Source organism: Dendropsophus ebraccatus, chromosome 15, assembly GCF_027789765.1.
Source record: "Dendropsophus ebraccatus isolate aDenEbr1 chromosome 15, aDenEbr1.pat, whole genome shotgun sequence".
NCBI classification, from domain to species: domain Eukaryota; kingdom Metazoa; phylum Chordata; class Amphibia; order Anura; family Hylidae; genus Dendropsophus; species Dendropsophus ebraccatus.
Window position 1 is genome coordinate 34,020,033 of NC_091468.1, and position 14,198 is coordinate 34,034,230.

Here is a 14,198-nt window from a genome sequence, read left to right on the forward strand (position 1 = left end):
CCCAGCGATCCGTGCCGCAAAAAACGGTCCGCATTATAACATGCCCGTTTTTTACAGCATAGATTGCGGCCCCGTATACACACACGGACGTGTGAACGGGGCCATTGAATAGCATTGGTTTTATGTTCCGTCCACGATTGCGTGCCCGCATTTGCGGAGAGAACAACGGATGTGTGAATTTGGCCTTATACTGCGACTATCAGCTAATGTGTAAGACACCACCTGTTATGGTACCGGACTGAGATTTACATTGCTACCTTAACTGGCAACACCCAATTCTTTGACTTGCAATATTACATATTTGTCGATTTACTAATTTACAGCAGATGTAGTTGTATTTGTGACTCATTGTACGATAAGTTGATAAAAACGAAATACAGATGGTGAACAGACAGCAGCTAAGTGGTCAAGCCAAGGATATCCGCTGTGATTTGTACTGAGCAAACATCGAATATGGTCAACTTCATCCAAATTCAGCAGCCAACGCTTATCAAACGGTGACCGCTCAGGACAAAACCGAGCGCGCTCTTTGTACTGAGCAAACATCGAACACGCTAGACTTCGTCCAACTTTAGCAGCCACAAAAAGTACGGACAAAACCGAGCGCGCTTGAAATTTGCTTAGAGGTGTTATCCAGTGCTACAAAAACATGGCTGCTTCTGCCCCGCTCTTGTCTCCAGTTCAGGTGCGGTTTGCAATTAAGCTCTATTTACTTCAATGGAACGGAGTTTCAAAACGCCACCCAAACTGGAGACAAGAGAGGGGGAAAAGTGGCCATGTTTTTGTAGCGCTGGATAACCCTTTTAAAGCGTAACGGTCATGTTTTTTTTTATTGCAGAAATCAGTAGTATAAGCGATTTTAAGAAACTCTGTAATAGGTTTCATCAGCCAAAAAAGCCTCCTTCTGTACTCAAGAAGCAATCTCCCAGCCTCCCCCCCTGACTTCTTATCTGTGCATTATCAGGCAAACACGTCTTCATTACAGAGAAGCCAGTGAAGACGGCTCTGCTCTCTCCATTGTAAGCCTATGTAGGGGGGAGGGGCTGAGGGAGATGAGGGAGCAGGAAGAGGTGACATGAAGGTCAGCTGTTTGTAGACTCTCTGAGCACCTAAGACGCTAAATTCAGGTGTCAGAAAGGTCAGTGCTTATCTAGGAACTTACTGAGAGAAGATTGCAGGGTGTTGTGCTGTGCAGGACTGCTCCGTGCTCAGTCACTCCTAACAGCCCCTCCCCTCTCCATAGCCACATAATGGAGACAGAAATCCTGCTGCATTTGATGTGAGGGGGGAGGCTGGGAGATTGCTTTTTCAGTACAGAAGGAAACTCTTTTAGTACATAAAACCTATTACAGAGTTTCTTAAAATCGCTTGTACTACTGATATTTAATGTTTTCAGAAAAATGGCCCTGAAATGACAGTTACGCTTTAACTCTAGTTGTGATATTACATCATGCAAAGAATAATAATAAAAATAATAATAAATAATAGATAATAAATAATAATAATAATAACAATAAAGTTTTACCTTTTTTACCAAGTGCTTGGCCTTTCTTATAACCCATCTTCTGGAGTAAGGCAAAGCCCTTGTTCTCATTGCTCAGAGCCTTGTTCAGTACTGTCTCTCTCCTTTCCTTCTCCACCTCTTTCAGGCTCTTCTGTCGGTTCTTGAGATTACTTTCCTTTTGCTTTTCTTCTTTCTGGTAAGATTCTTTGACACTCCTTGGCACAGGGATTCCTGGTCTGACATCCTGTCTGAGATATAAAGAAACACACAACTATTATAGAAGACTTTGTAAGCAGCGGAGGATGCTGATCATCAGGACAGAAGTGTTTTTGGTGGTGTTTTTTTTACATTTTAGAGCACACTCACATGTACAGGATCTGCAGCAGACATCAATGTAACTAAATGACTAACCACAGCATCAAATCTGTGGGAATTAAACCTTAATAGTGGTTGATACAGTTCAGCAAATACATCAATCTATCCTCTGCATCATAATAGTTATCATAAGGACAGTATAGCACAAAAGTTTTAAGTTTCCAGACTTTTATTGTAGAACAGATCAAAGCATACAAATGCAGCTATAGTAGCACAAGCCTTATGCACCACCATGGTACTGTCCTCCTATAGCAGACCTGGGCACTGTACGGCCTGCAGGCCACATTCAGCCCGCGTCTCCTTTTCAGCATCCCTAGAAGCTGTCTGTCTTGGAGCTCAGGATAGGAGAGTATTAAGGTTTTTCTTTTTAAATGCTGGAGCACAACTATGGGTGGGGGTACACAACAGGGGGCAATATTACTCTGGGTGGGGTCTGTACACAATAGGGGGCAATATTACTCAGGGTGGGGGGCTTCACCCAGCAGGCGGCATTATTACTATGTGTGGGGGGCTGTACACAGCAGAGGAGAATTATTACTGTGGGTCGGTGGGGCTGTACACAGCAGGGGGCGTTATTAATGTGGGTGGGGGGCTGTTCACAACAGGGTATCATTATTACTATGGGTGGTGGGGTGCATAGTAGGGGGCATTAATATTATGGGGGCACAGCAGAGAGCATTATTACTATGGGGGCACAGTAGGGGCCATTATTACTGTGTGGGGGTGCACAGCAGGAGCATTATAAATATGTGTGGGTGCACAGTAGGTGGAGGATATGTTGGTGGAGGATAAAGAAGGGAGCATTATTACTATATGGGGGGGTCATAGAAGGAGATATGATTACTGTATGGGGGATCCTACATACAGGAGCAACCCACACACCTACTCACTTTACTGCATATGACACCAAACAGCAGAATTACTACTGTATGGGAGCCTATAGGTTGGAAAGAGGGTCTAAGATGTGTGTCTGGGAGGTTCTGAAAGGATAAATTGTAGCTGGAATAAATAATCATGGAGGTCTGGGCCGGATGGAGAGGAAAAGGGGAAAGGGATGCCTCAGATCAAAGAAGATGTCTTGTATTTTGTAGAATATTATTTGGTAGAGGTGCCCTGAGGTGGAAAAGGTTGTCCCCAGCAGAGTTAAGTATATTGGTCTGACCCTCTAATACCATTTTAATTTGTCATGTGGCCCAATGGGAGAATTAATTGCCCACTCCTTTCCTATAGTAAGCACTGTATTGCAGATGGTATATCACTGGCATGGCAGGGGTTTCCACTGTTTTTTCAGAAGAAAGTTACAGCCTACTGCGGCTGCCTCATCACAGATGCAAAGAAGGAGATTTAGGCTTTGTTCACATTTGTCAGGACTGCTCGTTGATGGCTACAATAGTGTAACATGCACAATGTACAATAGTGTAAAAATGGATGGCCTACTCTCAGGATAGGCCATTAAAACATGATTGGTGGGGGTCCGACCTGATCAGCTGTTTGCCAGAGCCGTGGCCCCCACACATACAGTAAAAAGACACAGAATCAGACAGCTCTGTTCTATGTGTAGAGGCCATGCTGGGTTACTGCACCTCAGCACTCATTTGGCAAAAACTGAAGCCAAGATTAAAGATTTTTTTTTTCTTTAAAATCAACTGGTGTCAGAAAGTTATATAGATTTGTAATTTACTACTACAAAAAAATCTCCAGTCTTCCTATACTTATCAGCTGTTGTTTGTCCTGCAGGAAGTGGTGTATTCCTTCTAGTCTGATACAATGCTATCTGCTGCCACCTCTGTCTGTTATTGGAACTATCAACCTCTCCTGCTCTCCATATTGGAAAGAATACACAACTTCCTGCAGAACATACAGCTGCTGATAAGGACTGGAAGACTGTAAATAGAAGTAAATTACAAATCTCTGGCACTAGTTGACTTTATTTTTTTTTTGCTGGAGGATCCCTTTAAAGGGAACCTGTCACCCCCCCGTGCCGGGGTGACAGGCTCCCGACCCCCCGTTAGAGACCCCTATACTTACCTCATCCCGCCGGGTCCCGCTTCTGGATTCGGTCGGGTCCCGGAGATCTCAGCCGCTGCAGCCCGGCACGCGCGCTGACAGATGAGTCCAACGCTCATAGAGAATGACGGAGCGCTGGACTCTCCTGTCATTCTCTATGGGTGTTGGACTCATCTCTCAGCGCGCGCGCCGGGCTGCAGCGGCTGAGATCTCCGGGACCCGACCGAATCCAGAAGCGGGACCCGGCGGGATGAGGTAAGTATAGGGGTCTCTAACGGGGGGTCGGGAACCTGTCACCCCGGTACGGGGGGTGACAGGTTCCCTTTAAAGGATTATCCATTTTTAGAAGAACATGGCTGCTTTCTTTCAGAAACAGCACTACACACATCCTCAGTTTGTGTATAGTACTGCAGCTTAGTTCTACTGAAATGAATGGAGCTAAGTTATAATAGAATATACAGCCTGAGGAGAGGGGTGATGCTATTTTTGGATTAAGGCAGACATGTTTTTCTAAGCGCTGTCAGTCATTGTGCAGGAGGCAGGGCAGCAGCCTGAAGATACAGCATCAGCCGGAGAGCACAGAACAGTGTCAGCCCAGAATAAAGATTGTTTTTTAGGGACTGTGAACTGCTCATGTAATAGGCAATGGGAAACTGGCAGCAGGGATATATGCATTTCTGTGCTGCAACTTTTCCTTTTAAGTTGCTGTGACGTCAAACTTTTTATGACAGGTCTTTTCAACAAAAGACAAAACATGCAGCCAAAAACACTGTACAATGAATGAACCCTAAATGCATTTTTTTAAAATCTTTTTTAGGGTATCTTAAACAAACATCAGACGCGCTCTGCCTCTTCATCTCCACTCTTGACTGCTAAAATAGCAGTCGACAGAACTATAATAGAGCTTTATGGAACGTCTGGTACAGCGATTACTGCTGCTGTGCACGTCTGCCCCTTCATTTTAATGATCGCCTGGGGTCTCAGCACCTGGACCCCAACCATACAAACCTCTGAAATGTCGCTATGACATGTCAGAAGTTTGTTAAAGTGATAGATAACCCTTTAAGTCACTTTATAGGGGTTTCCAGAGAAAGTAAAACATTTTTTTTTTAAAACTGTTCCCCGATCATCCAGATGTTCTTGTATCTTCAAGGGGTAGTCTGGCACCCAACATTTTTTTCAAAGAGCCAGAGAGGAGGTGGCTGAACCTAACTACACCTTCCCAACTCCATCGCTGGGTCTGCTGTTGACCCCTCCAGTCCCCAGGACGCTTTCTGGTCTGAGCGGGGACCCAGCTTGTGATGTGTCAGCCCCACTCAACGACGATAGCCGGAACCCACCTCCTCCCCGGCTCTTTGAAAAATAAGAGTCGGGCACTGGACTACCCCTTTAACGGTGGAATCCTTCTTACGAACACTTCGCACCCCATTCTTATTTTTTGTACACTACCATCTCAAAGGGGTATTTTCATCTTAACTAACATAGTTATTTTACTTGTAGGGTTCATCAAGTTACAGGTGTCTCCTTCCCCTAATATGCTTCTTTGTCCCTCCCATTGTTGACAGCTCATATCTAGGTTACAGACAACCACTCTGCTCTAAAACCAGTGGTCTGGCTGCTGTATATATAGCTATAATGTATGCATACTGTAAGATATATATTACACTATAGCTGCATATACATTAGAGCAGAGTTGTGGTCTGTAACCTGGACAACAAGCTGTCAACAATAAGAGGAAATAGCAGCACATCAGGAAAAAGAGACAAGTTGGATAGATGAATACATTTGCAAAAATAATAAACTTGATGAGCCCTTCAAGTGTAACTATTGTAGCTGAGACGGTTAAATCCTCTCTCTATAATATCACAAGACAAACACTATGGTTCCAGAAATCTACCATAGCTGCCTTAGTCAGCCCCCTATTAGTGACAACATAGTCCAGAACTGCCGTTGTACTAGTGTGTCCCTATGCATACAGTACACTGATCCCTACCCAGCGCACATACACAGCAGAGCTTACAAGGAGCTGATGAAGGCATCCGACATATAATCGTCCTCCTCCTCTTCTACGATATTACTCATTATTAAAGCCAAAAAAGAGCCTACAGCCTGTACCGGAAGTAACCCAGGAACTAATGGAAGCTGCACAATGTGCTCGCCGTGAATTTCCTTCCGACCGGAAGTACCGCTCTTATTTTCGCCATATTTACTACTGGCGCCGGCCGCATACCTTGTACGGGAAATGACGTCATTCGCTGCTAGTGTCCTGCTTGCTGTTGCAATGATGTTCGTGCGAGCTATGCTTTGTGTGTACTGTCTCCCGCCGGGCACGTCTAGGTCCTGTGTGATTCGGTGTCTCACAGCTGGAAAACTGACCATGTCGTAAAGTGTTTGAGCTAGATGGGGGAAAAGGCACAGATAGCCCTGCCCTTATTATATTATACTATACTATATTATATTATACTTTATTAGCCCTCTTCTTCCATAGCCCTGTCCTATACTTTGCACAGTGTCCACCTTATCCCTCTTCTTCCATAGCCCTGTCCTATACTTTGCACAGTGTCCACCTTAGCCCTCTTCTTCCATAGCCCTTATTATACTATGCAGTGTCCACCTTAGCCCTCTTCTTCCATAGCCCTTATTATACTATGCACAGTGTCCACCTTAGCCCTCTTCTTCCATAGCCCTTATTATACTATGCAGTGTCCACCTTAGTCCTCTTCTTCCATAGCCCTGTCCTATACTATGCACAGTGTCCACCTTAGCCCTCTTCTTCCATAGCCCTTATTATACTATGTACAGTGTCCACCTTAGCCCTCTTCTTCCATAGCCCTTATTATACTATGCAGTGTCCACCTTAGCCCTCTTCTTCCATACCCCTTATTATACTATGCACAGTGTCCACCTTAGCCCTCTTCTTCCATAGCCCTTATTATACTATGCAGTGTCCACCTTAGCCCTCTTCTTCCATAGCCCTGTCCTATACTATGCACAGTGTCCACCTTAGCCCTCTTCATCCATAGCCCTGCCCTTATTATACTATGCAGTGTCCACCTTAGCCCTCTTCTTCCATAGCCCTTATTATACTATGCACAGTGTCCACCTTAGCCCTCTTCTTCCATAGCCCTTATTATACTATGCAGTGTCCACCTTAGTCCTCTTCTTCCATAGCCCTGTCCTATACTATGCACAGTGTCCACCTTAGCCCTCTTCATCCATAGCCCTGCCCTTATTATACTATGCAGTGTCCACCTTAGCCCTCTTCTTCCATAGCCCTTATTATACTATGCAGTGTCCACCTTAGTCCTCTTCTTCCATAGCCCTTATTATACTATGCAGTGTCCACCTTAGCCCTCTTCTTCCATAGCCCTGCCCTTATTATACTATGCAGTGTCCACCTTAGCCCTCTTCTTCCATAGCCCTTATTATACTATGCAGTGTCCACCTTAGCCCTCTTCTTCCATAGCCCTGCCCTTATTATACTATGCAGTGTCCACCTTAGCCCTCTTCTTCCATAGCCCTTATTATACTATGCACAGTGTCCACCTTAGCCCTCTTCTTCCATAGCCCTGCCCTTATTATACTATGCACAGTGTCCACCTTAGCCCTCTTCTTCCATAGCCCTTATTATACTATGTACAGTGTCCACCTTATCCCTCTTCTTCCATAGCCTTGCCCTTATTATACTATGCACAGTGTCCACCTTAGCCCTCTTCATCCATAGCCCTTATTATACTATGCAGTGTCCACCTTAGCCCTCTTCTTCCATAGCCCTTATTATACTATGCAGTGTCCACCTTAGCCCTCTTCTTCCATAGCCCTGCCCTTATTATACTATGCACAGTGTCCACCTTAGCCCTCTTCTTCCATAGCCCTTATTATACTATGCACAGTGTCCACCTTAGCCCTCTTCTTCCATAGCCCTGCCCTTATTATACTATGCACAGTGTCCACCTTAGCCCTCTTCTTCCATAGCCCTTATTATACTATGTACAGTGTCCACCTTATCCCTCTTCTTCCATAGCCTTGCCCTTATTATACTATGCACAGTGTCCACCTTAGCCCTCTTCATCCATAGCCCTTATTATACTATGCACAGTGTCCACCTTAGCACTCTTCATCCATAGCCCTGCCCTTATACTATGCACAGTGTCCACCTTAGCCCTCTTCATCCATAGCCCTGCCCTTATACTATGCACAGTGTCCACCTTAGCCCTCTTCATCCATAGCCCTGCCCTTATACTATGCACAGTGTCCACCTTAGCCCTCTTCTTCCATAGCCCTGCCCTTATACTATGCACAGTGTCCACCTTAGCCCTCTTCTTCCATAGCCCTGCCCTTATTATACTATGCACAGTGTCCACCTTAGCCCTCTTCTTCCATAGCCCTTATTATACTATGCACAGTGTCCACCTTATCCCTCTTCTTCCATACCCCTTATTATACTATGCAGTGTCCACCTTAGCCCTCTTCTTCCATAGCCCTGCCCTTATACTATGCAGTGTCCACCTTAGCCCTCTTCTTCCAAACCTCTGCCCATATTATACTATGCACAGTGTTACCAAACAGTGTCTAGCTGAATGTTATGTGTGTCCTATTGGAAAGCAGATAATATAGTCACCAGCAGGGTTTGTGGTATCCCAGGAGGGTGACGCTATGTTTTCACGGTGCAAGTCAGGGGAAAATCCTAAAAGTGACAAAAGTGTGTAAAAGTGTACAACCCATTTGAATACAAATCTACTAAAACCTCATGACTACGTGCTATGTAACTGTTAGAGATGAGTGTAACTCAAGCATGCTCGAGTCGGATTGCTTGGCATTTGAAGACCGGTGGCTGAAGAAGCAGGGAGTTTGGGTTGTACCCATGGTTTCCTGGCCCGGCCCCTAGGGCTGCATCCAACTTCTACAGCAATCAGCATTCAAATGCAGATTGATCAGACTCTAGCATGCTTGAGTTGCGCTCATCTCTAAACTCTGTCATTTCTGATTTATGTGTGACATAATTCTAAAAGTACAGGAAATCTAGTCATGGGAGGGTAGCTTGAGTTATGTCTAGAGATGAGCGAACCGGGTTTGGGTTCGAGTCGATCCAAACCCGAACGTTCGGTATTTGATTAGCTGGGGCTGCTGAACTCGGATAAAGCTCTAAGGTTGTCTGGAAAACATGGATACAGCTAATGACTATATCCATGTTTTCCACATAGCCTTAGGGCTTTATCCAACTTCAGCAGCCACCGCTAATCAAATGCCGAAAGTTCGGGTTCGCTCATCTCTAGTTATGTCCCTTATGTGTGTGTGTATAGGTGGCAAGGTGGCCTGCCCACGTGATTAGTCCTGTTTCTGGCAAATTTAAGTATTCATTTTTCACTGTTTCTGCCCCCTCTCTGTTTCAAGCTGCATGTGGTTTGGGCACCATGATACAGCTGTCAGGCTCCCTTTAAATCCCTTGTGAACCTAAACTTAAAAGGGAACCAATCAGCATATTTGTGCTAATTGGACTCCCAGGGCCACTGCACAGACCTCGCAGACAGCTCTCCTATCATGGCCTGGTAGATCCTGTGTGCGAGGCAGGGGGTGAGCCCTAAACTAGTCAGATGGGCGGTGGCCAAGCTATGACTAGTTGGTGAACTTTTTCTGAAACTGTGTCATCTGCTTTTCATGCACCACCTACCATAGTGCGCAGTGTACACATAACTAGAGATGAGCGAACCGATCGTTCGGCATTTGATTAGCTGGGGCTGCTGAACTTGGATAAAGCTCTAAGGTTGTCTGGAAGACATGGATACAGCCAATGACTACATCCATGATTTCCACATAGCCTTAGGGCTTTATCCAACTTCAGCAGCCACCGCTAATCAAATGCCGAAAGTTCGGGTTCGGATCAACTCGAGCATGCTCGGGGTTCGCTCATCTCTACACATAACCTAAACAATAAAAATTATACATTTGCAAACAGAATAAAGCGTGTAATGCGTGGGTCATGCTTGTTTTATTTGCACTTTGTTGATAAGACACAGAAAGTTACAGTAAGGGTACAAACCCACACACCGTATACGCAGCAGATACGCAGCAAATACGCAGCAGATTTGATGGTGCAGATTTCATGCTGTGTTCAGTTATTTAGATCTAATCTGCTGCGTATTTGCTGCGTGTCGCAGCAGTAAATACGCTGCATATACGGTGTGTGGGTTTCAACGCCACAAATGTCACATATTCATGAGTTATCTGGACTGCAGTTCATGCTCGTCTTTAGTCATCTTAGTTTTGTGCTCAAAGTATTTTATTCTTCCCTTAAAACCAAAATGAATAATTTAAGATATAAAAAGCAGCTTCCTTCTATTTGTGTGAACAGGATAGTTGTATTACAGTTTCTGAGCAATGCAAGTGTGCAGATTTAATGGAAGTCATTTAAAAAGGAGCCCCCCCCCCAAAAAAAAATAATGATGCCCCTTATTGTCTGGGGAGACTCTCTCTCAGTAATATTACTGCCCTGTGGTGCATTAAGCAACAGTACACATACCTCAGAAACTGTCAGTAAGCAAGGCAAGCTATAAACAGGAAGGAGGGGGGGGGGTGCTGCTCAGGTATTTAGATAATTGTTCAGACGTTGGTCTCAGCCCTGAATCTACATTTGCAGATATTTTGGTAGAACATTAAGATGTTAGAACCAATAGGTCCTTTACATCCGCCAATATGGGAGGGAACTGTGTACACTAATTGCATAAAAAGAGGCATTGAGAATAAAGAAACTGGTACTCACCTGCTGCCAATCCCACACAATGTTGCCATCCCCTGCTGTCAGCACTTCCTGTTTTCCAGCCAGAGATAGCCAAACACAAGAGATTGGCTGAGCAGGCGTAGTGTGTGTACCAGGGCAGAGAACAGCATCAGAAGGCTACCAGCCGGGGATTGGTGGCAAGTGAGTTGAAGATTCTAAATTCTCTGATGTAGAAGTAATTTTCTGAAATACCCATTTAAGAAATTAAAGGCTGATGCTTTAGTACTGACCTCAGCAGTTATACATATTCAGCTTGTGACTGTGAAGCCAGGGACTGGCTGCAGGGATCACATGTCAGTACGGAACCTCATTGCTCTAGGAATATAAATACTAATGCGGACAACCGGAGCATTGCAGAAATGGCAAGAGATTTAAAGGGGTATTCCCACCTTATCACTTATGGCATATCCACAGGATACAGGGCACATGGGTCCCACCACTGCCTTCTGGCCCTTTCCTGCCTGTTTGTAGTCAGGGACCACCACAACTTTTGCTGCTCTTGTAAGTCGGAGGCTACATTGCTCACGGTGCTATGCTTTCTACACAATTGTCACAGCCACACAGCGGTTATCGGCTTTTGATCCCTCAATCCCAGGGTAGCTGCAGATCCCAGCAGTGGTGGTCCTAGCAGACATTTATGGCATATGATGAGGACATGCCGTAAATGTTGAGATGGGAATACAACCTTCAACATGTAATGGTATTTTATAACAAAACTCTCACACAGTCTCTCTTCTGTGATGTTAATACAAACTGGAAGAACTGGAAGTGCCATATAGGATGGAATTAAGAACTCACAGTTCCTCCCTGTATAAGTAGATGAGAAAAACTTATATGGACTAAACAGATCATGTAATCTCTCATACCTAGACGGTTTATTACCACTATACATTTAGTAAAATAACGTTTGGTTTTAGTAATGATACTCTGAAGGAAGGGGGATATTTTTCTGTCAAAGTCTGTACCTTTATCCATGTCATCTATCACCATACAGTAGAGTGTATGCTACACCTCCCAAATCCTGTGTCCCTTTTAGGCGGTGTGTATAAACTCTGACGTTATACACACACACAATACATATCTACAGTCAAATACATTGTAAAATCAATTCATTTAGCATATTTACACTTCGATAATACACAGTAAAACAGCTATTCACACAGTAGTAAAAGGGAATATGTCAGGTCTATTTCACGCTTAAAGTGTAAAGGAGTTTTCAAGCACACCATGCATGCCTCTTCCCTCCCCCACCCCTCTCTGCCTTGACTGACATACAGGGTTCAGTGCTGGAAACCAAGCCTGGTACATCAATCATGCAGGGGAGGGAGGAGGTGTGCTAACTGTGCTTGGCAACACCTCCTTGACACCTGAGCATGATATAGACCTGACAGATTGCCTTTAAATAACCAGGGGCTGAAAAAGATACATTCTAAATTTGCATTGTAACAGATAAAAGTGAATTGAAACATTCAAACCAAGTCCCAGATCACCTAAAAAGTGACATATATATATATATATATATATATATACACACAGGCTAATCTTTACTTTTTACATGAGATGTTCAGATTTTCATTTATAATAAAACAAGAGATGTGCAGTTGTGAGCAGCCTCTCCAGACAGCTCAGGATTTAGATCATCTCCATAATGTCCTGGAGGTATAGAGGATAGCCATACTGAGTAAAGATAATCCTCAGCTAAACATTGTAATAGTTAAAAGGAAACGAACAGTAGGCTAGAAGTCTCTATTCTGCTGTTATGTACCCTCAGTGCACAAATCTGCCCCAGCAGTCATGTGCGCCAAAGTGACATCACTGCGGAGCGCCACCCCAATATTTATTAGGAGGGATGGGCCGGTTCAGTGCTCTTGGAGCGGTAGTCCAACTACAAGTGCATCGAACCTTCTAATTTGCATAGGGAGTAAATACAAATTTCCCAAAAACATTGCTAAAGATCATGGTAAGAAAATTAACAGATCCTCCACGTCCTGTGCGCTATGGGGACATAACAGTTTCCGTTTCCCTTTAATGCAACTTTACTCCCACTGTTCCATTTTCACTGTTCTGGTGAAATAAAATAACTTACTGCACCCAACAAGAATGGTTACAGCAAATTCATCAAGCATTACATGTTACAGAGACATATCAGGTGCACATCTAAAACTGCACTGTACAGTACCTCCCACTAAAGTGCTGGGGGAAAAGGGTCTCCGGTTTAAAAAGAGCACCACAGCCACTGTGATAGTTGTCAGAAATGCAGACCTGCACCTTCTCTTCTGTTAACATGAATAAGACAGGATTGTCTCTTTAAATAAATTTACGGTATAACTCTAAGATATAAATGTCTAACAGGTGGAATCCCAGCTCTGAGACTGCCACCTATCAGGAGAAAAGGGGATGTGCGGGGGCTACTAGAAGTTACGTCCGGAGAGAGACAGAATACAAAGATGGATGTGAATGTCTGCTACGCCTCTATTTCTAGTCAATGGAAGTTACGAAACTAGCAGAACCTCCTCACTCCGACCTGCACCACATCACTGCAGACCTGGCACGTGGGTCCTCATGAAAAAAACTTATAGACAATCATTAATGCTAACAGGGAGGCACCCGCAGAATGGCTTGTTAGGGAAGTCTGCCATTGATGCTGCCCTCTTCTGGGCAAAACTTGCACCAATGTAAATAAACAGGCTTCAATTAGTTGATGGATTCTTCATTAAAATGTGGAAACTATTTGACAGATCGATAAAACCTGTTAGTGCTAAAATGTCATCATTAAAGATGATGGGTAAATAAAAGCACTAAGCAATATTAGGAATGTCTTATATAACCCAATCTGTAGACATCTGGAAGTCTGAGGGCAGGAAAATGAAACATTTTATCCTGGAAACTACTATTCTTAATGCCAGGAAGACTTCCTGCTGGATTAGTGTGGAATGAGCCAAGCTGGCTTTAAGCAAGTCCAAATCCTATGTCCAGAACTGAATGCCAACCTCCTGTTCACAAAGGGGCTCGATTAGAAAAAGCTAGTCTTCAGTTTGATGGTAGGAGCACTCTGGATGGTAGGAGCAGGCTGGCGGGAGGCTGCCTTGGCTTTGCTTGCCTGGTTAGCTCGGATGGCGGTCTCTAGTCGGGCCTTCAGTTCTGGAGCAGCTCCCATAACAGTTTTGAAAGCATGTGGATAAAGAGGTCCAATACGCATCAAGTCCTGAAGTGCAAATTCATGGAGATCCTTTGATGAAGGTGATGCAGAGCTAAACGTATTGACATCAAGCAAGTATGAAATTAAGGTGGGAACAAGGAGAGCAAGCAGCTGGACTCCTGGAAGAGAAGAAATAGTATGATGATCAGAATGTAACTACTATAGTTCTGGAACATATACAACTTGACCAGAAACCAAGAAAGCAAACCCAATAAACAGGTAAGAATGCATCTTTGAATATTTTATTTCTCCTCTTTTCTTACCAACACATCTTACAGAGGTATCATTCCACCAAATCTTAGTACTGAATATTGGGCTAAATTACCATCATTTTA

At 44.1% G+C, this 14,198-nt stretch overlaps 2 protein-coding genes across 3 annotated transcripts in view; both read right to left on the minus strand.

Moving 5' to 3' along the window:
- The window catches only part of GPATCH11 (G-patch domain containing 11), a 47,597-nt gene extending 41,583 nt beyond the window's left edge, over positions 1-6,014 (minus strand). The window contains exons 1-2 of the mRNA XM_069954454.1: positions 5,907-6,014; positions 1,526-1,752 (exon numbers count right to left, since the gene is read on the minus strand). Coding sequence (XP_069810555.1) covers positions 1,526-1,752; positions 5,907-5,968 — 289 coding nt within the window. The 5' untranslated portion in view covers positions 5,969-6,014. The remainder of the gene's footprint in view (positions 1-1,525; positions 1,753-5,906) is intronic.
- Positions 6,015-9,856: 3,842 nt separating this feature from the next.
- HEATR5B (HEAT repeat containing 5B) overlaps positions 9,857-14,198 on the minus strand; it is a 44,919-nt gene continuing 40,577 nt past the window's right edge. For both annotated transcript variants that reach the window (XM_069955418.1, XM_069955417.1), the window contains exon 36: positions 9,857-13,982. In XM_069955418.1, coding sequence (XP_069811519.1) covers positions 13,678-13,982 — 305 coding nt within the window. In that variant the 3' untranslated portion in view covers positions 9,857-13,677. The remainder of the gene's footprint in view (positions 13,983-14,198) is intronic.